Source organism: Macrosteles quadrilineatus, unplaced genomic scaffold (assembly GCF_028750875.1).
Source record: "Macrosteles quadrilineatus isolate MER2022 unplaced genomic scaffold, UCM_ALF_1.0 Scaffold_153__1_contigs__length_253293, whole genome shotgun sequence".
NCBI classification, from domain to species: Eukaryota; Metazoa; Arthropoda; class Insecta; order Hemiptera; family Cicadellidae; genus Macrosteles; species Macrosteles quadrilineatus.
The window spans coordinates 115,831-143,067 of NW_026542746.1; the positions used below are offsets into that span (position 1 = coordinate 115,831).

The following is a 27,237-nucleotide window of genomic DNA, read 5'->3' on the forward strand; positions in this document are numbered from 1 at the left end:
GACCACTAGTAAATTAAACATCAGCCACAGCATACCGTACAGCTAAGAAAATTGACAGAATAATTAGAGACAACATAAAACTGAACCCCAACTTCAGCTTGCGCAATAGCATTGAACTAATTGACAAGTTAAATGAAATCAAACCCGCAAACGGACATACTCTCATGTCTCTTGATGTTAGTTGAGAACATGTACACCAACATACCTGTTGAGGAATCTATTGCAATACTCGAGAAACGATTGACAGAAAACAACACGTTATGCCAAAACAAAATCAAAGAATTGATAGACCTAACCAAAGTAATTTTACAACAAAATTACATTGAATACAAAGGCAATTACTACATACAGAAGGAAGGGTTAGCAATGGGTTCACAATTATCCAGCATATTAGCCGAATTGTTTCTTAACGACTTTGAAACCAAGCATATCATCAACGAAACATCAAAATATAAAGATAAAGTTATATTCTATCAGAGGTGTGCTGACGACGCAATATGCGTATTCAAAGGCAATGCCAGACAAATCGATCTTTTCACCAAATTTCTGAATGACAAACACCCAAAAATCAAATTCAAAAATGAAATAGAACAGGACAGAAAAATTAATTATCTTGACTTAACCATCACACGCAATAGTGACAAATTCCAATACAGTATTTACCGCAAGCCTACCCAATCCAGCCAAGTAATTCATGTGTTCCGTATTCAAGCATCTACGCAACCTAGGTGAATCCAGACTTCATTCATATTTTGCTCTGACCCTTGCCCTGTCACGTGATGTCTGGCAATTTCCCCCATTCCCCATGTACTCTTCAACCCGGCATCATGTTCTCGCCATTTTCCCTAGTTTTTTATTATAATATTCCCCTACTCTATTTGTGGCATATAAATTGAACTTATATATTATCGTATGTTTATCTTATGTATTTATTTGTGACACACCTAACAAAAAAGTGAACTGAATAGTTAAAAACTGTATTCAAACTGTTCTTGGTGCAACTACCGGTCGCGTACGCGAAAGCTGGCCAGCAAACATCAAGTGCGTCAACGGTCTACTAGACATCACTTCAGTAAAAAGGAAGGTACCAAATCACATTTCTTCCTATTTAAAAGTTTATTATTTTGTGCTCACAGTGTGTCTCTAAAGCTGATCTTAACATAATATATCTCACATCCCTCATTTTTTATACAGTCCACCTCCACCATATCGAAGTTTACCCCCCATTCGCTGGTCCTGTCAACCCGGATTACATTTGCCAATTAAAATATAATTGATACAGTACAATAATTTATTTCTCAAATGAATGTTTATGATCAGTGTCACATCCCTAACTGGTAATATTTTGTCTTGTGAAACATTATTACGAACAATTTTAATGTCCATTCATTCCTGTTTCATACCAGACAATTATTTTCATGTTCAATTTTGTCACTGTCACCTAAATCACGTCAAGTTAGGCCTACCTAGTTTGTCTTGAAATAAATCAAGCGTAGAACATTTTTAGGATTGAATATTTATTCACATCTCATCCATAAAATCCTTTTAAATAATAAGGTCTCACAATCAATTCAGCCTTATTATTTGGGTGTATAAATAAAATTGCAAAGTTAGTTAGTAGTTATTTCCCTGAAATATTCTATCCCATTGTCCGCCATTTTGCAACAACGTTCTGTCCTTTGCGATACACCTTGGTAGTTGGTAGTTCTCAACTTCGCCAACAGATCGCTCTGCGCTACATGGCAACCAATAACCTGCAAGATTAGTGAAACGGTGGAACTGAGGACGAACCAATCACCTGTCTGCTATTAAACTGAAAACTCAACTCATCAAAACTCTGTTCATCTACATCAGCTGTTTGTTTAAATATAACCCGATATTGAATTGAACATATCAACTATCAACATAACCTGCAAGTTTGTTTATGTTGTTGAAAAATGAAGACATTATTTATTTAATCAAATACTAATTGAAAAGGGTCCTGAACTGGAGAAAACTGGTAATTATTGTTATTGCTATGCTCTCTTTATTCATTATTGTAAATATTATTGTCAACAGAGATTATTGGTGATAATAACAAATTGATAATTGACTTCACTTTACTATTGAAGTTGAATTGCAAATTGATTTATGCACTTCAGTAGGCCTAGATTTATGAGATCATTATTAATTTAAGATTTTGGGCTATTTTATGAAAACTCATCTATTCTTGTTGTGTGTTATTTAATTTGTTTGTTCATGATGAGATTCACTACCCTACAAAGAAAAGCAAAACTTGTTAAAAACAGGTTTCAGAAAATAAATAAATATTTGTCAAACCAACTTCCTCGAACTGAAGGTCAAGAATTGACTCCTGCTAATATACAGCGTTTACACAATTATAATGAGGAGGTCAGAGATCTATTTACTGACTTTAAAACTTTATTTAATAGAGTTGTGACTGATGACCCTGCTTCTGATTGTGATGAGGAGGAATCATTTTCAATGCATGATGAACTTTCTGACTTGTATGTAGCCCTTATAAGTGACATTAAAGTTCTTTTGCCAGTTGAACCTGTTGTAACACCTACTCCACCTCCAGCTTCTCTGCGCCTGCCTAAATTTGAGTTGCCTAAATTTAGTGGTAACTATGAAGAGTGGGTTAGTTTCTATAATATTTTTGAAGCCTCTGTCAATGCGAATAATTCTGTCTCCCCAGTGAATAAGTTTCAGTATTTGCTTAGTGCCCTGAGTGGTGAGCCCTTAGACTTGGTTAAGAGTCTTAATATTACTCCTGAAAACTATGTGGTAGCCCTTCGACTTCTCAAGGATCGCTATGAAAACAAGAGACGTATTGTCACTCAGCTCGTTACAAAAATTCTGGATTTGTCGCCCATTACTAGTGGTTCGCTTAAGAGCTTACAATCATTTCTCACTGTATATAAGGAAAATACTCAAGCCTTGAAAAACTTAAATCATGACATTACAACTGAAAACACCCTGTTAGTCTTAACACTTTTAAAGAAGATCCCAGCTGATATTAGAAAATCTTTTGAAGACTCTCGCGCCTTAAACAACGAGATCCCTCTTGTTAATGATTTAATGACCTTTCTTGAAATGGAATTCAAACGTTTAGAAGGTGCTAGTATTTGTCTCAGTTCACCATCTACCTCAAAGTATTCCACTGGCCTAAAGTGTCCTACAAACATAACTAGGCCTAATAAGTTTACGCGTGAAAGTAAGCCACATTTCACCAACCATACAAAAACTGCTCTTGTCGCCACAACCAACTCTTGTAGATTTTGTCAAGCTGCAGATCACAACATATACAAGTGTCAAGCTTTCCTAGCTAGAAGTGTGAGTGAAAGATCTGAGTTTATTCGCAAGAATAGGATTTGTACAAACTGCCTCGGTTATCTTCATAACACACTCAACTGCCCCTCAAGTAAAGTGTGTCAGATTTGTTCCAAACATCACCATACTCTATTGCATGAGCCCACACGTAGTTCACTTCAGGCACAGTCAAGCTATCAAACTAAGCTGTCTCCTCAAAATAAGACCTACACACCTAATTCATCTTCAAAGAATACAACAACTATTAATCCTACTGCTTCTACAAACGTTAATGCTTTTGTAGGATTGTCTAGTCAACTCAATCCAACTAAAACCACAATCCTTCTTGGTACATGTTTAGTTCATGTCTCTTCACAACATGGTCAACATACTGTACTCCGTGCTGTGCTCGACTCCGCTGCCCAACTTACCCTTATATCAGAGAAAGCTATTCAACTCATCAACGCCCCACGTACTCGACTCCATGATGAAATAAAAGGAATCTCTGGTGCAGTTATTAATTCTAGAGGTATCGTACATGTCAACATGTCTGCGATCAATGGAAATCCTTTGGCTAAAAACCATCCTTGTATGGTTTTGAGTAGTATCACATCACCCCTGCCTCAGATACCAGTTTCACACCAGGTTAAGGAATCTTTGAAATATTTTATCCTAGCCGATCCCTGTTTCGATCAGCCTGGAGAGATAGATTTACTTATCGGTGCAGACTTATTTGCCCTAACCCTCACAGGCGAACAGCATAGATTAGGACAAAATTTACCTCAAGCTCTTGGAACCATTTTTGGTTTTGTTGTGATGGGCCTCGCTCCTGTAGCCTCTGTAGCAGGAAACTCATCAAACACATTTCCCATCTCACTCTTGACAACTCATGATTTGGACCTTCATAATTCACTTCAAAAATTCTGGACGCTAGAAGAACCCCCAATACGGATCAAGGCTCAGACTGAGGAAGATACCCTCTGTTTACAACATTTTGAAAACACCCATAGACGTGATGACTCAGGTCGTTACATAATCGAGCTGCCCAAGAAACCAAATCATTCCCCTCTTGGTGAATCTTGTACCAAAGCACAATTGAGACTTAGCTCGATGGAAAGGAAATTCTCTAATCAACCCGAGTTACAAAGGCTCTATTCTGAATTTATGGATGACTACATTGAATCAGGTCATATGACTATTTGTAAAGAACCTCCCACCTCTGAATACTATTATTTGCCTCACCACGGTGTCTTCAAGGAGAATCCCCCAAATTCAAAAATACGTGTTGTTTTTGACGGCAGCGCTAAAACTACTAATGGCATATCATTGAACGACATTCTCATGCCTGGTCCCAAACTTCAAAATGATATCAGTGATGTTTTATTGTATTTTAGATGTCATAAAATTGTATTCACCTGTGACATACGTCAAATGTATCGTCAGATCTTGGTTTCTGATAAGGACAAAAGTTATCAAATGATATACTGGCGCGCTAGTCCAGATGATCCACTCCAAACGTACAAACTCAATACAGTTACATATGGGCTTAATTGTTCCCCTTTTATTGCAATCAAAACCTTGCACCAGCTAGTTTTGGACGAAGGTCAACCATACCCACAAGCTTCTGATATCTTGACCAAGTCTATCTTCTATGATGATATTATAGCTGGAGCTGAAGATCTCGATAAAGCTATGTCAGCTCAAAATGAACTGAAAACATTGCTGTCTAAAGGCGGTTTTGAACTCCGTAAGTGGATCAGTAATGCACCCCAACTCTTGGATCAGATTCCAGTCGAACACAAAGAATCACCAGTGGAGTTGACTGATGGTAGTGAGGCCTTCTACAGTGTATTGGGTTTAAGATGGACCCCAGAGACAGACATGCTCTCATACAAAGTAAAGAATGTTGAAGTAGGCCACTTGCTAACCAAGAGAATGATTCTCTCAACAATCGCTAAACTCTATGATCTCCCAGGATTTCTCACACCTGTAATATTTTGGGCTAAAACACTCATTCAATATCTTTGGACCACAGGTCTAAAATGGGATGATCCAATTCAAGATGAGATAAGAACAAAATGGATTTCCTTTTTAGAAGAACTACCCGTGATCCAAAACCTAAGGATCCCACGTTACATCTTTACCTCAACTCATAAGCTTGCAGAACTTCATGGTTTCAGCGATGCTTCGGAGAAAGGATATGCTGCAGTAGTCTACCTCCGTGTGATCAACTTATCGAATGATGTTAAAATTAATCTGATAATGGCCAAATCTAAAGTCGCCCCACTAAAAAGAGTATCTCTGCCTCGTCTCGAACTGTGCGGTGCTCACCTACTTGGAAAGCTCCTGCAATACTGTTCAAATCTTCTTTCGTCCCACATTAAGATTGACTCGATGTATGCTTGGTGTGACTCTACCATTGTTCTTACATGGATACGCACTCACCCCTATCGCTTAAAAGTCTATGTGGCCAACCGTGTCTCAGAACTACAAGAATTAATCTCTCCTGAATCATGGCATTACGTCAAGTCCCTAGACAACCCAGCAGATTGTGCAACCCGAGGACTCTCCCCATCTCAACTCTTAAGCCACCAATTGTGGTGGAAGGGACCTGAATGGTTATACTTGTCATCAGATCTTTGGCCAAAGCCCGAATTCAGTTTAATCACTGATCAAGACACTCTTGAAGTCAAACCAAATCCCTTGAATGTCCTAGTTAACGTTGAAAAGTTAGAAAATTACAGATTTGATTTACTTGAAAAATTCTCATGCTTTAGAAAACTTGTAAATGTCACTGCTTATGTTCTACGATTCATCCATAATATTTGTGGGAACGCCCGACTAGCTGGACAACTTAGTTATAAAGAGATCTCTTCTGCTAAAATGAATCTCTTCAAACTCATTCAAATTTCATCTTTCAAGGATGACATCACAGCTCTGAAAAAGGGCACTCAGTGCAGCTTAAGACTGGCTCGGTTATCACCTTACATTGACGATAACGGTTTGGTAAGAGTAGGCGGTAGGTTGAAACATTCAAACCTTACTCAAGATGCCAAATACCCAATCCTGTTACCTAAATCTCATAATGTTGTAAAACTGTTGGTCATGCACTATCATCTCAAATATTTACACGCAGGCCCTCAGTTGCTGCAATCGATCCTCACTCAAGAAGTATGGATATTATCTGCTCGTAGTGTAATCAGATCTGTAATCTTTAAATGTCAAAGATGTTTTAAGTTGAAACCTACAAATCAACCTCCACTTATGGGAGACTTACCCGAAACTCGACTACGGCCTGTAAGACCATTCTATCATACTGGCATGGATTATAGCGGTCACTTTGAAGTGAAAGTACACACCACTAGGAATTCTCAAAAGCTTAAGTCATACCTCTGCCTATTTGTTTGCTTTACCACAAAAGCGGTGCACTTGGAAGTTGTAACTGATCTCTCAGTGGACTCATTCATTGCTGCTCTTAAAAGATTTGTTTCTCGTCGTGGACTTTGTGCTCACCTATACTCTGATTGTGGAACGAACTATGTCGGTGCCTCCAAGCAACTGAATAAGACCTTCCAGAATTTCATTGATGAAAGGAATACTCAAGATGCTCTCACTAACTTCGCCCTCGATCATTCAATTAATTTTCATTTCCAACCACCAGCCGCGCCTCACCAAGGAGGCCTTTGGGAGAGTGCCATAAAGAGCTCAAAGTACCATCTCAAGAGAGTAATTGGAGATCAAATTCTAACACTAATGGAGCTGATAACCCTTGTCACGCAGGTGGAAGCAGTATTGAACTCTCGTCCACTAACAGCTCTATCAGCAGATCCATCTGACATCACAGCACTCACCCCAGGTCATTTTCTCATCGGGACATCTCTTGTCGCAGTACCTGAAGTAAATGTATCCGATATTCCTGACAATCGACTAAAGCATTGGCAAACAGTTCAGGCTCTACATCAACGCTTCTGGAGAAGGTGGCACCAAGAGTATTTGCACCAGCTTCAACAAAGGAAAAAGTGGATAAAGCCAAACAAGAATCTTGAAGTAGGTGATTTAGTCATTATCCATGACCCAAAAACACCACCACTTCTCTGGCCTCTTGGTCGCATTGTGAAGACATCACCTGGAGCAGATGGCATCGTTCGAGTTGTCTCCATCAAGACTTCGAGAGGAATCTTCTGTCGCCCTGCTACCAAGGTGTACCCGCTCCCCTAATCACAAAATATTTCTATTTAATGTCCTATTTCATGTTTATTTATATTTATAATTATCATATTTATCATATTTTATAATTAGGTGTGTCATCATTATCTATTGTGTATATATATCTACATTGTATTACTTGTGCCCATTTATGAGTCAATGAATCAATTTATGAATCTGTTGAACCATGTATGGTTCAAGGCGGGCGGCATGTTCCGTATTCAAGCATCTACGCAACCTAGGTGAATCCAGACTTCATTCATATTTTGTTCTGACCCTTGCCCTGTCACGTGATGTCTGGCAATTCCCCCCATTCCTCATGTACTCTTCAACCCGGCATCATGTTCTCGCCATTTTCCCTAGTTTTGTATTATAATATTCCCCTACTCTATTTGTGGCATATAAATTGAACTTATATTATCGTATGTTTATCTTATGTATTTATTTGTGACACACCTAACAAAAAAGTGAACTGAATAGTTAAAAACTGTATTCAAACTGTTCTTGGTGCAACTACCGGTCGCGTACGCGAAAGCTGGCCAGCAAACATCAAGTGCGTCAACGGTCTACTAGACATCACTTCAGTAAAAAGGAAGGTACCAAATCACATTTCTTCCTATTTAAAAGTTTATTATTTTGTGCTCACAGTGTGTCTCTAAAGCTGATCTTAACATAATATATCTCACATCCCTCATTTTTTATACAGTCCACCATATCGAAATTTACCCCCCAATAACTTTGACCTATTGCTGCGAAAACACAAGGTGGTCAAGGATGGACCAAGTGACCAACGACGAAAGTCAAAACAAGAACTAACATGCGTGTTTGGCGACAATTAACCCAATTTGATTGTTGCCGCTATTGGCCATCTATTGGCGCATACTGTGATCGATTGTAGCAATCTGACTCGGGTGTCTACCACTCTATTGGGTTTGAAACGTGAGGTTACTGATAACCTGAGTTATAACTATAACTCCCCCACTCCGTTTTCAACTTCTCCCCATTCTCCCTCCCCTTCCCCCATCCCACTCCCACCTGTAGACGACAGACTTCCCCTCAAATTCCCCCTTTCAAACCCCTATCCCAGAGGAGTGTTAGATGTTATTAACTCGAACACTGGTCTACTCAATGTAAAACTGCCTTTGGAAGTTATTTTATTTTAACTTTGACTAATAAATGATTTAGGTGATCTTTGAATATTCTAGACTTTGGTTTATGTTCACCAAACGGCTTCAGATTTTTTTATGTACTGTGAAAATATCTGGTTTGATCCTGAGAAAAAGTAGTCGATTTTGGTGGTTCGAAATTGGCCCCAACTAAACTTTGGTCGTACAATTAGGAAAAGGTCTTCTTTAAATTTACTCTATTTGTATGCATTTCTTTCAAATTCTAAGACGCTAGGCTCTAAAACTTAGTCCAGTAACGTTTTACTTCATAAGTTTAGATGGTCACGATATCGTATATAGTCATTGGCGAACAGCGGTATTCGAACCTTGAACCTTGAGGACCGAAACCCCACGCTCTACTAGACTCACACTCCCAAAATACTTAACTCTGACTTGAAAATACAACGATAAAATAAGTTATATGCTACGCAAATTCAAATTCCTAGCATTGTTGGTGCAAACGGCAACGTCGACGAGATACAGAAGGCATTGACATGACAGGTGAGCTGGGCTGACAGGTATCGATCATGAAGGCAGTGTTTAGTGTCTAGTGTCTAGACCAAGAGGCGTCTCACGCTTACGCTTACAATCCGCGTCATGTCAGAAGGAATTAACTACGACTACTCCAATCCCTCTCAAAGGTACTAAGGTGCGCAAATATAAGCATTAAAATTCAAGGTTTTAAAAATATCCGAGCATATTTCGGTTGAGTAGAGTACTTTTCCGATTTTTTAGGTTTTGTGAAAATATCTGGTTTTATCCTGAGAAAAAGTAGTCGTATTCGGGGTCAAAATCTGTTTCGAGCCCACAACTCCAACACTTGCACATTTAAGTGTACAAAACGTAGTTTTTCAATGACAGAGTACTTTGTATAGTAGAATGGGATCATTTCGGTAGTTCGAAATTGGTCACAACTAATCTTTGCATTGGGCTTTTAAAAATAGGTCTGACTAATAAACAACCAATCAAAAATCAAAGTAAGTTATCTGACTCCTTTCTAAGCTCATCCTTCAAATTTGGGCGAAAATACGCTCAGTTGATATTATGTTATATCATGTGAAAACCAATTAGACAAAAATATTGAAATTCTTGATGAAATGGGGAGTTGTTTTATATGGTGTAAAGTTCAAAATGAATTCAATATGAACATTCTAATTCAAAATCAAACATATAAGTTTGTGTATTGCACATTGTACTCCTTTAAACACTAATATAACAGGTATACAAAATAACGGAATAATTCAGAGCATAAAACAAACCACTTAATAAAGCAAGGGTGGTGAAAGTACTGTTTTGCAGGGAACAGTTTGTTTTAATTAAATAAACACTTTCGCGACTGCTTGTAGCCTTGTAGCCAAGCTGTACGTGATTTAATTTCTAAATGAATTGAGGTTTTCCAACCACTATTAAAACTGTAGGTGAATAAAACTTATTACTGTAATTGCGTTCCACAATACAAAATATTTAGTCTTTTTCAATTGTTAAGTATTCGTTATTACTTGATACACGGCATAAAAAATGTTAACAGTTTTTGTATAGGAACAATCCAATTTTTTTTATATCTCTCATATTCGAACTGTTGTTGCTTCAAAGGACTAATTGTTTTAAGCCTCCCCATCGCCTACAAAAATGAGATATTAGTTCAGAAGCAATCGAATAATCAAAAATTATAAAAGTTAAACAATAAGATAAAGATATAAATTTCTAATCTGACTTCAAAATATAGTTTGCAAGTCAAATTTTGCCAACAAAGAAAAAAACTGTCTTCACAATTTTTAATAATATAGGGTAAAGATATAGATAAAGGATGTCAAATATTGCTAAAGTCTTTTTTAGAGTCAGTTTTAAACATGAAATGTGATGGTTAGGTTATGTTAGGTTAGTGGTTAGGTTAGCCTAATGTTAAAGGTATCATAAGTTTTGACATAGTAAGGGACAGAGTTCGCTACAATTCTTCCAGAACATGATAATTTCTTATCAATGTTTATCAGTGACCGGTTCTAACGTTGTGGTCCTACAAAGTTCCTCAAAACATGGACAGTAGGAATATTTGACAAACCTGGGCAGTGACCAATGTTTTAAAGGATCATTTGGGAATGGAAATATTTCATGTTACATCCAATATTATTTTGGAAAATGTATTTATTTCAAACTATTAACATTTCACACATCGTTGCCCTCCCTGTTGTAGCAAACCTAAGTAATCGTTATACTAATGCTATTTAAATACGGAATAAATAAGGAGATGTTTTAGTGTAAATCTAATCAAGCAAATGGAAATTCGCTTAGTCTGCAGGTTTACTGCGGTGGGGGTATTTTATTATTCAGTGATAGAAATTTATGTATTCGTTATCGTCTGACGAGAACTTTTTGTTCATCTATAAATTAATATTGTTACATCTAGAGGAAGTATTTGTTGTTGTTGTTATTATCTGTACTTGATAAATTACGTTGATTGTTATTATGGTTCATTTAAATTTTCTTGTTGTATTTTTTTGTTGCAATGCTGTTTTGGTCAATGCTTGTATATGAACCTCTTGTGTTATTTGCAATGCAATTTGATCATTTCTATCTGCTCTTGTGTCTAAAACATATTATTTTGTAAATGGTGTATCCGTTGATATAAATAAATAAATTAATAAATTAAAGTGCCCTCAATAAACAACAATCAATCAATTATCAATTATTTAAGATGGGGACGCCACTATGTGCGTATTTTAACCCAAATATGAGTGAAGGATGAGTGGCGCGATCTTGTAGTCTTGTTAGTGACTAAGGCCGACATGTTCCTTAGACACAGCTGTTAATTAATAGCCCATACAGCTAATGGCAACTAAGGGACCTACAGTTTATTGTGGAATCTGAACCTGAACCACATTTTTCCTCGTAATTAACGAATTGGTCTAATTATTAGGATCTACCACGATTTGACTTAACAACAAATTCCTAGTACAATCATGTCCCTATTTAACAATTCCTTATTTTGTTCAACTTCATAATTTACTTCCAGCTAGAAATCGATGGTGTCACTAGGTCTACAATCGATGGTTTACAGTAAGCAATTTCCCATTGGCCCCCCATTGGCCCAATGGTGCCAGTCCGTCTGTAGCGTGCTTTCCTGGTATACCGAGCCCTAGGTTATTACTCCAGCTGTTAAATATCCTCCTGCCTACAAACATTAAATTTTAAACTTTACACTACCTCTACCCCGTCGGTAAGTGTTTAAACAGTTTAGACGCGATTTTCCACAAGATTCTCACATATTTTGACGTTTCAGATACCAATTTGAAATATAAAACAATTTCAATTTCAAGTATCCGATATTCTGCACACGTTTTACTTGTCCGTGATAGAAGTTGCACATGTGGGAAGTGTTAAGTGTGGCAGTAAATCAAAATAATGCGGCAACTTTGGGGAAATCCGTAAAATATTACTCTGTGCGCTTCATACTGTGAGAGCTTGGTGACTGAACAAGACGTTGCAATGTATGCTGTATATTATCACTTGGCTTTGCAATTGCACGTATAGTACTGTAATAAGCCATAAAAACTCAAATTAAATTACTGATATTTTAAAATAAAAATTAATGGAAAAACACACCCCTACCGCAGCAAGCTTTCAATAGAGAATTTCCTTTGCCTAATTGGATTTATACTAAATAACTTCTTTATCAGCATTGTGTTATTAAATTACCTGAAAGCACAACACATACGTCAAATAACACTTGTAATTATATATATACACTTACTGTTTACTCCCAAATCAGTAAATACATATAAAAGATGGTAAGTGGTGATCGATTTCGATTGGACACTCCATTCATCATCAGACCCAATAGGTGAATGTGATGTTGACACTGTATTGGGTCTGATGATGATTGGAGTGTCCAATCGAAATCGATAACCATTTAAAATCTTTTATACAATGTGAGTAAACAGTGTATAGGTGTATTATTACCGTACAAGTGTTATTTGACGTATTCTTTGTGCTTTCATATTCAAAGTATACTAAACATTTCCTTAAAAAACATGCGAGATTCATTTCGATACGAGGGACTACTTAGGTTTGCTGATTTTGGTAAAATTTAATAGTAGGGTTATAATAAAATAAATAAATTTGATCAAAATATGTCCTTTAACAAAAAATCTACAACAGTTTACTTATTCTCCATAGGGACATCATAGGAATGTTAAATGTAGCCTTTTTTTTAAATTAACCGTAACCCTTAAGCGATTCAATACATGAAATAATTTTCAGCTCTACTCGATGGTTGCAATGACAATTGAGTATATTTTCATGTTATAAGGGTAAAAAAACTTATTTTCTCAAAACCTGTTTTTATTACCCGATCAACCCAATTCAATTTAACCAACCGCACACATTCATGACAGTAACCGCGTGATACAATACAATATTTAAGTGGTAAAAATACAACAAACAAGCACCAATAAGCTTAGCTGTACATATAAAGTTTCAATGAAACGTCATTATTTTTTATCTTTTTCAAAATTCAAGAAAAAAGTCCAGTGATATTTATTCTAGTGTATGTTGAACTGTACAGTTTCTCTGCCAATCAACACTTGAACTCAACGACGGAGGGTGGTCGACAGTCTGGTAAATGAATCAACAATTTAATCAACATTCTCCCACCCCAGACAGCGACTCCCTCCTCATGCTGTGCTTAAAGCTATACTCATTGTGATTATTACGTCTGGGTAAATTTAAAATGTCTGGGTAGTGCTCGCCTTCAAATCTGAAGGTCGCTGGTTCGATTCCATGCAAGATCGTATCCAGAGCCAGATGCCATTTGTCATTGGGTTATGAATTAATAATGATATATAACAAAAAGATCGGCCAGGGTTTGGACCGTTCCCTTTCAAAACTAAAAAAATTAAATTGGCGTAGAAAAAAAATAAAAACTCTCTTAGTGTATACAGACATTAAATAGCCAGCGATAGATGCAGAAAAAAAACAAAATTGTACATGATCCAATTACTATGTACCAATAATTGAGATGGGAATGCAACTAGGTGGTTGTATTAGTGATTTTGAAATGCTAAAATATTAACAGTATTAGCCAATAATGTTTAATTTTAAATGGACTACCGGCAGATAGATGAAAATATTAATGCAGTATAATCAGTTTTCTTCGTAAGTAAGAAAGTAAAAGCATCGATTAAACTTGTAAAAGATACAAAATATTTATTATTTATTTAACAAGTAATATGAACAAATTCAATATGTAATTCATGATCATAGTGTTTTTGTTGCACTCGAGAACGAGAAACTATTTTGTTCCTCTCATCGCACTGAATCGATAAATTACTTTTTTCAATTGATCTTTCGCTATCGTGTTCAAGTTATGTAATATTGTAATTTTACGAAGCTTTTCCTTTAATTTGCAGTACTTGTTTGCTAAATGAGACGATACATTTTCTGCAATCGTAATTTCAAGTCGCTGACCTTTCCTTTTCTTTTCTTGCGTCATGGTAAAAGGCATGAGTCATACAACCAACATTCAGCTGATTTTATGACTATTGGAAGGACAGCTGACTTAAACTTTCTTGCAGTGTTTTTGCAACTGCAATTTTTTTATTGGATGTCATTGCACTTTTGATGATCTCATTTTGTCTACTCGTAACTATCCCTATAGCATATTACAGTGGAACCTCAATAAGAAGAGCCTTATAAGTGTTATTTTCAAATGTCCTTGATTATACCTTTAACCTGTCATTGAAACCTTGATAAGGAGTCAACCTTGATAACAAGTTATATTTGATCATCCCCCATGGACTTTGTTATCCAGGTTTCTACTGTGTAGGCGAATATAATATACCAACTACCATCCAAAATTACATTTTTTGTCGCTTTCCCTTCATCCACGGATATGTAAAAATAGTTCTCTTAGAATTTTCTATCTGAAAGAAGGAATCCATCTTATAGGAGGTATAAGAATCAGAATGGGCTACAGTTAACATTCTATTTCCCCAATTGTATATTTTTCTAAGTTTGCGCATTCGAAAGGATTCAGTAATATTACCTACAAGTGAACTAGTCAGTGGAACAATTCACTGCGTTAATTTTTATTTTAAAACCAGCTTTAACTTTAAAACATAAAAAGGGATGTTTAAGGTTCTAATTGCAAAATAAATATTTTTTAACAGCTGTAAGCACGAATCAGCTGTGTATGTAGGCCCGCCACTGCCACTGCGATTCGGACGAAGGCCAGTTTCCGGAAATGCTACAATCGCCGGATATGCGCTACCAACTTTGTTTTTTAAGTCGCCGATCGCACAGCACAAATTACGTAACAAGGCGTTGAGTTATATAAGGGTATTTAACATATAGATGTGTTAGTACAGCTATTTATTGTAGTGCGTGGATAGCATTAGTAGTGAATTTAAACAATACAATGCAGGCGCAGTCCGTTTATTTCTTTGTATAGGTTACTCCCAAGTGATAACCAATTTATTTAGTCAACTAACAGTAGATTTTAATCTATGACTTAGTAGACCTATTACAGTATAACGAATACTAGAAAAATACTGGTATGGATCATAAACATAAACAAATTATGACGTTTTTGGCCCGAAAGTAAACCAAACCCCTATAGTAATAGCATTAATTAACATATGGTTTAGTTTACTTTCGGGCCAAAAACGTCATTTGTTTATGTTTATGATCCATACCGGGTCTTTTTTAGTATTCGTGCCTTTTATAGATTTTTAGTTGTTCGGTAAAATTATGTTAAGCCGTTATTATTTTACCTCAAACCTTGCAATAGTAATGGAAAATACAGTACATAATTAAACTGAAATGTACAAGAAAAGTAATTCATTCAAACAAAGAATAGGGTACGGTACAAAATGCATTAGTAAAAAACTTAAACTACCGGTATTTGTTTTTTCCCGCGCTCTGCAACGGGACTAGGATAAGGAAGTGAATAGGGCTATTTTCGTGTGTAAATCAATAAATAATATTTCTCGCTGTTAATTTTATCTCATCAATAATATTTAATGTTTCTAACTTTATTTAAATTTGCATACGATTTCTTGGGTCCCGAACTAAAACTTGCAATTGAATATATTCCTGTTTTGGGCATCTAAAGAAATAGGCCTACAATCGATTCAAAATAATCCAACCAATAATAGACTAGGCCTACTAATGGATAAGCAGTAACCCATAATAGCATTGTAGGAGTCACTTTATACGGCCAAAACAAATACGGGAATTAATTTAAAAAAGAAAACACAGATTCCATAGACAAGGGAATAAGTCCATTGTAGGCCTTATCAAAATTATCCAGAGCGTGCCAAAATAGATAAAAATTCAGTTTCGAGCAAGGGTATGTAATAATTAAACGCGTTAAGAAAATACTAAAATTAACAAATAATCAATACGTTGCATTACATAATATTTTAAAACATGACGCAAAAAAATACGCAAAAAATAACCAAACAAATAAATCACACAAATTGTTCTGTGTCCAAATATTTTAACACTTATGCGATTTGAATGAGCTGTAGGTATGCAGATGATTTTACTGCAATAGTCTTACAATACGACACACAATAATTGCACAAAACAAAAACAAAATAAAATTGAAAAACAAAAAAGTTCGCGCAAATTATTTAGTGCGTGCCCAAAGACACGTAGACTGCGAGATAATTTTGTTCCCTCGCACCCATATCGATCGGCCACGCCCTACCCAATGCGTAAATCCTACAAGGGGGGATCGAATTTGAGTCTGGCAGACGCAGGGGTGCTGAGGGTGGGGGGAGGGGTGGGGTGGGAAAATGGGAGAGGGCGAGACACTCCTACTGACACACCTGTTGATATTCTACCATATGGCAACTTTGATGTATGTGAAATAAAAATGCTTCATGGCAAAACTTCGCCAATATAGGCGTTTGAATTTTTGAATTTTGATGTATCGTTACTGAACTGTCAAAAATTTATTTCATAACGAATGGAAATAAAGTGAATATATTTAAATTTGTTCATAATTAAAATGAGAATTTGGTTTAAGGGGTGTGTGCTTTTATTATGAAGTTTTTTAATAAAACTAACTGCATAGAAATGTAATGTAAATTTGTCGAATGGTTTTAATGTAGAGCTAACCGTACCTTATAAGATGTAGCCTATGGTATTGAAGTTTTTGTAAAAATGCTAAGCTAGATGCACACATTTTCCCCCAGTTTTAAGTGTCAATTCTAATAAGATTTGAAAAGTATTCATCATAATTTAACATGGAGCATATATTTAAGCTACATGTATTTATTTAAGTAAAATCTATATTAAGGTATACATGCATGTAAGGTAAAAAATCAGAAATATTTAACTTATTTAAAAATTTGCGACAAACCAACAAGATTCTACTTGTCCGAAAAAATTTGGCAAGTCAAATCACAATTTGGACCCAGCCGGCTCGCCACCCGGCTAACCATATGGAACCACGCAACATGTTACAATATGGGAAATATTTATAAAATTATAATTTAAAACACTCACCAAGCCTTCACCCTGATTAGAACTTCCCCTTCGGCCACGGTCGGTTCTGGTTTCTTCAACACTTTGACGGATTTCAGCCCGCCGAAACCGGTCAACACGACGGCTCGCATTTCTTTCGGCGGTTCCTCCGCGGGTTTTTCCGGTTCTTCGGTTTTCACGGCTCCGTCCTGGTCGGGTTTCGGAGTTTCCTCGACTTTTTTCGTTTCTTGTTCCTCAGCCATGGCGAAGTGTCTCGGTCACGTCAGTTCAAGATGCGGATACTTCGGCACACCAACAACGACTGAAAGATGCGCCGCGTCGAGCGTCAGCGGAGGGATACAAACACTCCGCGCGTAACAGGTAGTCCGCGCGGAAACTAGTCCCATCTGTTATCAAGAGCGCGTAGTTATTTTCTGTAGCTTTTAATTAATGCAATAATTTCATTTTAATACCCTCAATTTGTATTTACTAGCAATTCATTTTGAATCAAGCTGTTAGGGTAGATTGTAATATGTTGAAATCATTCCGCCCTTAGAATGCTATTGAATGTGATAGATACGAACCCCCAATCTGTTTTATCATCGGGAAGTACATTACCATGATATCGGTGTAGTCATTTCGTTCTTGAGTCAGAGAATTTTACTCTGATTTTCTGGATTTCTGAAAAGAGTATTAAATGATTGTACACCTTTTAAAATAATTCATATTATATTTTTTATGAAATTATAATCGTTGGGAAGTAAAACTTAAATTAAAAAATTGTATTCCTTAGAATGCTGATACAGTAGATACGAACCCCCAATCTGTTTTATCATTGGGAAGTACATTACCATGATATCGGTGTAGTCATTTCGTTCTTGAGTCAGAGAATTTTACTCTGATTTTCAGGATTTCTGAAAACCCCCAAAAGGATTGTGCATCTTTTGAAATAATACATGCATTTTATATTTTGTAATCAATTAGAATTGTTCGGAAGTAAAACTTAAATTTAAAAATTATATTCCTTGTACAATGCTTGAGCAGTATTTAATTCTGGTCCCTTTATGGTTAAAATACATTTGGATGGAACCAATACTACCAAGGAGTATGCTATAAGTGCATGTAATTTATATTGTTGACTTGTTAATCACATTTAATTGATTGGTTGGAATTCCTATCGGCGTTATTAAACCAAGCCCTAAATAATATGAAGTTTTTAAATCTTACACACTTACACATAGATAAAATTCAATCTATATTAAAAGTTCCTGAAAGAAACCCAGCTATTTTAATACCTTTAAAACTAAACATACATCATCAAAATATTACCGTGTAAATACTGTTAAGCAATGTGTGAACCATACGTCTATAGACTAGTCTAACCTAACCTATGACTATAAACAGTAGTCTAACATTATGTGAATTATGTTACACATATTAACCCCTCCAGGGGCCCATTTCATAATAAACTACAAGTTACAAGTTACAACTTGTAACTTGTAATTTCCATTAGATTTGCATTGGGCTATCAGCTGATTTACTAATAATATTAATTGAGGCGTCGAGAGGCCAAGGGAGATATGTGACTTTTTAAAAAATGTCATTATATTTTTTCCATGGTCATAAAAAAAAATATAAAAATAAAAATACATTCACTTATACCCCTTGGCTTCCAACTCTTAGGTGTTTAGTTTGGAGGCCAAGGGATATAAGTGAATTATTTGTTGAAATCCCACCCTTTTTTTAACAAAACCCGTTACCATGACAACTATTTTTAAAAAGTCACATATCTCCCTTGGCCTCTCGACGCCTCAATTTGTACTTTATTATGAAATGGGCCCCTGATGTAAATTTGTAATTAATTTGTCTACCTCAATGGTCAATACCTATTTTTGCTGAATTGAATAGGTACTTTTTTAATCGTAAAAAATAAATAAGTTATTTAACAAAGTATGACGAACTTAGTACTCAGCTTTGAAACAGGTAAGATTCGGATTGTTGCCTTGCAAATAAGTTTTGAACCCTATTGAAATGCGTAGTTAACTCTCAACTAACTTGTTATTCCAAATTCTTACACATAAAATTGCATTCATCCAGTAATGCAACAAAAATATCATGAGGTTTTAATTGCTAGGATTTAAAGACAATTTCAGAGGTAGAGACACATTTTGCCTTCCCTTATACCAGATTACGTTTTGAGTTTTTAAACTCGTATTGGTTGTAGTTAAATTCTTGCCAAAATCTTTCGATTTCGAACATCTCTCCCAATAAATTTATTTTTGTTTTGTTTATTTCATTAATTTCTCTCTGCTTGGAAACGTTTGTATAAATGAAAATTCGCACGGTTCCATCTTTTTTCATAATTCTCTCAAAACATTCCCTAATATACAAATATATGTCGAAGAATACAATCATTTCGGACTAAAAGAATTGCATTTCCTGAATTGATTACAAGTCCTCGCGAAAGAATGTAAAAAATAATTCATTAGACATTAGACTATCTACCGGTGGCGGGGAGGGGAGAATGTTGGGCATGTGCTCTTTGGAAAGAATGGCCAAAGGGATGCCCTGATTTCAATTGTGAATTATCTATTATTAAAGAAATCGGGAATCGGACGTGTTCGAATGCTAAAACAAATGCAGAATTTTTATAAATTTAAATTATAAGCCAATCATCGGTCTCAAGGAAGAGGCACGACTCTCAGCTTCTTATATAATATAGTTAGTTAATTTTGGTATAATTTGATACCATAAGTAGCTTATTATGATCAGGTAGCCTAATATATGGTAAAAGCCAAGAATAAATACCTAATAATAATAGCTAAGTAACGAACAACACAATAACGAGAGGTATTAGGGATAACATCGAATTTCAACTCGTAAGGGTAGCTGTGAATTGGGCTTGCGCTTGAAGGCTATCGTGAGCTGTGAAATTCATAAGATAAATAGATTATGATGATATTACTATTGTCTATAAGTTACAAACTATGACATTAATGTTAATAAATACTAGTTGATATAAGCCAATCATCGATCTCTGGTAGGAAATACGATTCTCGGCTTGTCAAACAATATTATATACTAACTCATCAAACAGGTCCTATCATCTATTCCGGCACTGAAGTACTAGCATGTATGGTAATATCGTTTTTTAAATATTAGAATTTGTTTTACATTATTGAGCTTTTTTTATTATTAAAACGTTTTTATTAGGTCGCTTTCTTGTCCGCTACAAATTTTGCAACCGATTTTAGACTAACTTCCCGATGATCTAGGGACATGAAACTTGAAACATATCTCACAAATGGAAGACAATGCAATATTATACAATTTAATTTTCATATTTCCCTTGGGCTACGCCCCATGGGCTTGTTTTTATTAAATCGAATTCTTGCAAATTTTGATACTTCCCGATGAGCTAGAGACTTGAAATTTGAAACATAGCTCACAAATGGATGACATTGCAATATTATATAATTTAATTTTCATATTTCCTTTCGGGCTACGCCCCATAGGCTTGTTTTTATTAGCTCACTTTCCTACAAATTTTGATATCAATTTTAAACGATGTTCCCGATAAGCTAGAGACTTGAAATTTGAAACATAGCTCACAAATGCATGACAATGCAATATTATATCATTTAATTTTCATATTTCCCTTGGGCTACGCCCCATGGGCTTCCAAATTTTTCATGTTTACATTTTGAAAGAATGTAAATAAATATATCAATTAATTTAAGTCAGCTGTAAATACTTAAATTTGACAGTTCAAAGAGCAGAGGTTAAGAGGTACAGGTTATGCTCCTAAGAGATTCTTTATACAAACATTTCAAAATATAGATAAATAATCTGATTGCAGATATAAAGATGTTCGTTAATAATGTAAATTGTTATTTATTTAATGTTCTATAAAGTAAACAATAAATTAAATAGATTGATATATTTATAGTTAGTAGATAGGCCATACATTCAATCTAATACATAATTATATGAAAACAAACTCAAATAAACCTTAGATTTCCCACATGCCTTTGTCTTAATCTGATATAGATGCTTGAAATAGATTTAACATCCTCACGCATTAAAAAACTAAAAAATAGAAAATAATTTATAAATAAAAAACTTTTTTAAACAAAACGTTTTTAAACGCCCTAAAAAGTAGAAAATAATTTACAAATAATTTATAAATATGTTGAGGGAGTATAAATACTTGTACGATTTAAAACGAAAAACGTGGGGTGCATGCAATAGATAGTTTACAATTACCTTCACCTACTGAACTAATGTATTATTATCAATTAATTGCATGCACCCAACGTTTTTCGTTTTAAATCGTACAAGTATTTATACTCTCTCAACATATTTATAAATTATTTGTAAATTATTTTCTACTTTTTAGGGCGTTTAAAAACGTTTTGTTTAAAAAAGTTTTTTATTTATAAATTATTGAGCTTTTTAGGGACTTATGTCCCTACAAGCATAGATTAAAAGAAGTAGACATAATCCTTTTACCTATGCTACAAGCCACTAGTTATCTGAAATTTACAAAATCAGACTATACAAGCTGCTATACCCGTGCTTTGCAACGGGAAGAACATGTGACCTAGAGAACTATTAAAGTGGTGCTGATGTGTGTTTTAAAATACATACAGCAACTCTATGATTTAAAAAAATATAAGCTGATTTAAAAGCGTAAACCTACTTACTTTCAAACCCCTACTTTTGATGTAGATCCCATGACAACATACCTTATATAATATAAACCTTATATAGTATAGTGTAGCAATAGCACCAATTATTGCTTCATATTGATGCTTTATGAATGACATGTTTGACCATTTTCTTTAATAATTTTATTCAAGCTTCTCCAAACGTAGATTACTATATACATTAAAAAAATAAAACTTTGAGCAATACTTTACAAAATGTAAAGTACACTTTAAAACCAAACATAACCCTCCTCAATCTACATAAAGCGTCACAAACATCTAATTCGAGTAAATAAACAAACACTAGTTCATTGTACTGACCAGCTGTTTCATTAACTAAATTAAATTAAATCGTGTAAACATTAGAAGCATGCCAGGTGCAGCCCTGTGTAAATCAGCCTGTGGGGCAGAGCCCTTAGGAAATTCGTCCATATCAATACTTTTCGGCAAATTTACACACTCCAAGCTTCATTTTGATGTGCCATATGCCTGTATTTTTATTTGGTAAATGGCCTTAACCGTTTACATAAAATTTAGTTGTATCACTTTAATATTATAATAGATGTGACTGATAAAAGATACCAGGGCCTGGGATAGTAGCTAGTATTAGTATTAGCAGTAGTACTAGCTACTATCCCCGGCCCTGAAAGATACATGCTCCATGATCTTATAAGCCAATCATCGATGTCTGGTAAGAACATCGACTCTCGGCTTTTCAAACAATTTCTGCTTATTTGAATTTTATATGATAACAGTTGAGCACTGAAGTTTGGTAGTCTTGTACTTGGGGCCCGAAAATCACTCCGAGAACCAACGGACATAAAGGTGTCTTTGTTAAATTTCACTGTTTAATATGAAAAATGTTTGCAACATTTTCAACGTATTGCTTATTATATTATCTTTTAACTCAAGACAATTTCGTTTTTATTTGTATACACTTAAATTATTGATAAATATATAAACTACAGTGGATAACTAGCGGTGACAAAGCAAACTGCTAGCGCTACATTTGTCAGCGGCAAATACACAAACTACTGGTGCAGTTACCACTCATCGCCGCAAAAGCGCTAGCTGTTTCAGTCTTCAAACCTGCAAACCATTCAATGCTGCAAACTAAGCGAATTTCCACTATCTTGATTGGATTTACACTAAAATGCCTCCTTAAAAATATCACATTTATTCCCTACTAATAGCAGAGTACCCGTCCTATGTACCGGGTTGGAATATAAGTATGAAATGCTTATTGCAGTTATACTCGATCTTTGCGAAGACACGGTTTGAGAAAATTTGCTTCCTCAAATTTACGGTATGCTATAGTATTACACATCTACCTTAGCCATAATGTTCTACCACTTCACCTACACAATAGAGAAAGATAGATTATTAAATACCCCCGCCGCAGCAAACCTGCCGACTAAGCGAATTTCCATTTGTCTGAATTGATTTTCAATTAAATATATTTTAATAACATCAGGTTTAACGAGTACCTAGGTTTGCTGCTACAAGGAACGTAATAAAGTGGGTTTTTGAGTAAAATATTGATAGCTTAGTACAAAATAAATAAATTTGCCAAGTTTGATCAAAATATATCCATAAACAAGCAAATCACTACATTTGACAATATTCTCCATAAGAATAACATGGGAATTTTAAATTTACAATTTTTTGAATTTTCTCCGTTACTAATAATCGAACAAAAATACTTTTATATACTAAATTATTTGTTTTTTTAAGGTCTTTAAAAAGGTTTAAAGAGAAATTGGGAAATTTTGTGTTTTGAGGGTCAAAAGTGAGAAAAACCAATTTTTACCCCATAAAACCCCCCCTAAAGCCCCGTTCCCATGGTCCGATCATGCTGGTTCGCGAACTCATTCAAGTTTATCTCGCTTTACACCTTTAAACCAAATTTCATCAAAATCGGACCAAAATTACTCAAGTTATCGCGTTCACGGACGTATATATATATATATATATATATATATAAATCTATATATATATATATATATACATATATAAAAATTTGAACGAATGGTGTTTTTGGCCTCTGGGGACATCAAAATGAAAAAGTAAATCGGTCCCAGGTCTAGGTCTTACCGTGCCACCTACGGTAATAGCTACTTCCCTAAAATTATTAAATTTAAGCTTTTTTGCAATTTTAAAGTTGAAATCAGAAAATCTGTTACGCAAAATCAATGTTTACGTAATGTTTTTCACCTAATAAATGAGCTTTATTTGTATATCTTATAGTTGTATTCATTTTATACACTTTTTATGCAATTAAAAAAGTCATAATTGTATTCAAAATTATAATACTTAAGCCAATTTTAAGCATTTCAAAGTTAAGACCCAAAGTTAAATGTGTTAGGCCAAATTAATTAATTTATGTAATGTTTTTGAAACCTTAAATGGGGTTTATTTGAGAAAAAAAATACGATTGTAATCCTTTTATACACTCTTTATGCTATTACAAAAGCCATATCTGTATTCAAAATCATAGTATTTAAGCCATTATTAGGTATTTCTATGTTGTAAACAGTTTAATTTAAAATAATTACGTAAAAATGAATACCGTTCGTCACAGGCCTGTGTTCTATCCCCGAGAACCATTTATTGTAACAATGTACGTGTGTGTTTATGTAGATAGATACAATAGATTTATTTCCATTTAAAAATAAATTGTTATAACACAATCTGTACTTGACATGAAATACATTTGTGTATTTCTTATTATGGTTCTTTTATAAAACTTGACCAAATTGAATAGCTTGAAAGTTGTATCTTAAAATACAAACATTTATGGAAAATTTTATAATCCTTGAAGAGGCATATCTCTCATCGTGTTATGCCTATAATCACCATTTTGGTCTTAAATTGTTTGTAGTTTAATGCAGTTTCAAAGTAATTATGGTTGCTTTAATGAAAAATAACGATAAAGTTATGCTTAAGGGTTAATGTTAGGCAAACTTACAAAAAATTCAAAATTTGGTAATTTTAGCCGTTGTTTGCGGAGTCATATCTTGAAAACTATTAAGCCTGTAATAACCATTTTGGTCTTATATGATAGGTAATTTAATATACTTTAAAAATGGTTATGGTTGTTCTTTATGAAAAAGTGATGCTTCAGGGTCAAAATTGGACAAACGTAAAAATAGTGCGTAATTCTGCCGATTTTTAAGCTTTTTGGAGGTGATCCGGAAGGTCGCCGAGGTCGAAAATTTGGATTTAGCAACTCGGTACTATTACAAACAACATAAAAAAAAGAAACCTACTACCCCATTTCATGCAAGGTAAAATGTGTTAGGTTACTGGATTAACAGCTGATCTTGATTTTTCATTAAGCCAGTAAGCAATAACATTTGGATTACTCATTTGCCAGTCAATTCTGTATACTATCATTGACTAGTTGTTGTATTAATAGTCAAAGATACTATAAAACAGGAATAACGTTACCTATAATAATTCAGACTTTTAGTTACGTCTTAGAAAGTTGAAATAATTATTTTACAGCAAAGATTTTCAAAGTTGTGTATTTTTAACCTTTAACATGAAATAACCACATTGACGAAAAATGATTCATGATTAATTGGAAAACTTCTGATTTGTTTTATTTCAAAACATATGTTCAAGGCGAGTGCCTTAAAAACTTCTACGAGTGTCGTAAAGACTATTAACGCGAGTTGCGTACACTACTTTACCTACGACCGTTTTTTAATTACTTTCATTTATTTTTGGACTTCCACCAACTTAATTAAGAATACGCGAGTATCAACATGAACAAGTCGGATCAACAATTAAATTGGTCAACTGATCAGCTGATTAGTTGACGTTCGAAGCATTACAATTTTAATTCTTTTCTCTCAATACTTGAACCTCATTGGTCCGTTACCTGTGTGGATATGAGAAACGCAGAGGATACGCGTCCGGTAACCGGGCGTGGATTAGGCGTCCGGCAGTTACTGTCATAACCTAACCTAACCAACCAAACTTGCTGATAGTGAAAAAAATCAAATGAAGGTTCAATTCTCATCATAACATAAAATTATAAATGCCAAAAATTCTACTAACAAAAGATGTACAGTTAAGAAGAAATTACATTCAAAGAAAAATCTGTGACAAAAAGTTAAAGCTACCGATAGGTTTCGAACCGGGGTCCTCTCGCATATCAGTCGTGCACTCTATCCACTACACCACGAACACTGATGGCTGAATATCGTATCATTGTGGTAATGGCGTTCCGGGACCCCCTACCGGACGCCTAATCCACGTCTGGTTACCGGACGCCTAATCCACGTCCGGTTACCGGACGCGTATCCTCTGTGTATGAGAAAACTATGCGGGTATGAAATGAAACTATGCGGATATGAAAGTAAACAGCTGTAAAGTGAAACTTTTCAATTCTAAGAACTGGACTGAAATGGCTACTTTAAAAAACGGTCGTAGGTAAAGATTTATTCCACATTTTCTTTGTAAATTAATAACATATGTATGAGATTTGTATTGTAAATTTATTGCAATTTGAGATTTATTGTAGTGTTTAATCAATATTTAGTATGAAGTGGAATTCAAACGGCTACTCTTAGAAAATATCCTGGAAATAAAGAGGGAGTACAGGAAATATATTTTTTATTTAAGCAAGTACACAATGACAAGTTCCCAATAGGCGGGAAAACAATATTGTTTGGAGATTTTAAACAGACTGTTGCTCTATCAAAAAATGTCAAAGTAATATAGCCTAGCATGTATGGTAATACCATTTTTTAATATTAGAATTTGTTTTACATTATTGAGCTTTTTAGGGACTTATGTCCCTACAAGCCACTAGTTATCATCTGTAATTATTTACATAATAAGTACTGTAACTGATTAAAGATATAATGCTCCGCGATCTTATAAGCCAATCATCGATGTCCGGTAAGAACATCAACTCTCGGCTTTTCAAACAATGTCTGCTTATTTGAATTTTATATGATAACAATTAAGCGCTGAAGTTTGGAAGTCTTGTACTTGGGGCCCAAAAATCACTCCGAGAACCAACGGATATAAAGGTGTCTTTGTTAAATCTCACTATTTAATATGAAAAATGTTTGCAACATATTCAATGTATTGCTTAAAATATTATCTTTTAACTCAAGACAATTTCGTTTTTATTTGTATACACTTAAATTATTGATAAATATATCAACTACAGTGGATAACTAGCGGTGGCAAAGCAAACTGCTAGCGCTACATTTGTCAGTGGCGAATACACAAACTGCTAGTAGAGTTACCTCTCATCGCCGCAGAGGCGCTAGCTGTTTCGATCTTCCGGATCTTCCTGCTCCTCAGTTCAGTTGAGTTGAGATTACAAAGATGTAATTAAAATTAAATCATTGACT

At 34.8% G+C, this 27,237-nt stretch overlaps 1 protein-coding gene across 1 annotated transcript; it reads left to right on the forward strand.

Annotated features, from left to right (window-relative positions):
• Window positions 1–1,930: 1,930 nt before the first annotated feature.
• On the forward strand, window positions 1,931–7,530 carry LOC128982177 (uncharacterized). The gene is made up of 2 exons (XM_054401235.1): window positions 1,931–1,999; window positions 2,433–7,530. The coding sequence occupies exon 2, from the start codon at window positions 2,485–2,487 to the stop codon at window positions 7,528–7,530; it is 5,046 nt and encodes a 1,681-aa protein (XP_054257210.1). The 5' UTR covers window positions 1,931–1,999; window positions 2,433–2,484.
• The last annotated feature ends 19,707 nt before the right edge of the window (window positions 7,531–27,237 follow it).

Excerpts from the sequence above, each read along its gene's own strand:
- LOC128982177 (XM_054401235.1), top strand. The coding sequence starts at position 2,485 with ATGCATGATGAACTTTCTGACTTGTATGTAGCCCTTATAAGTGACATT.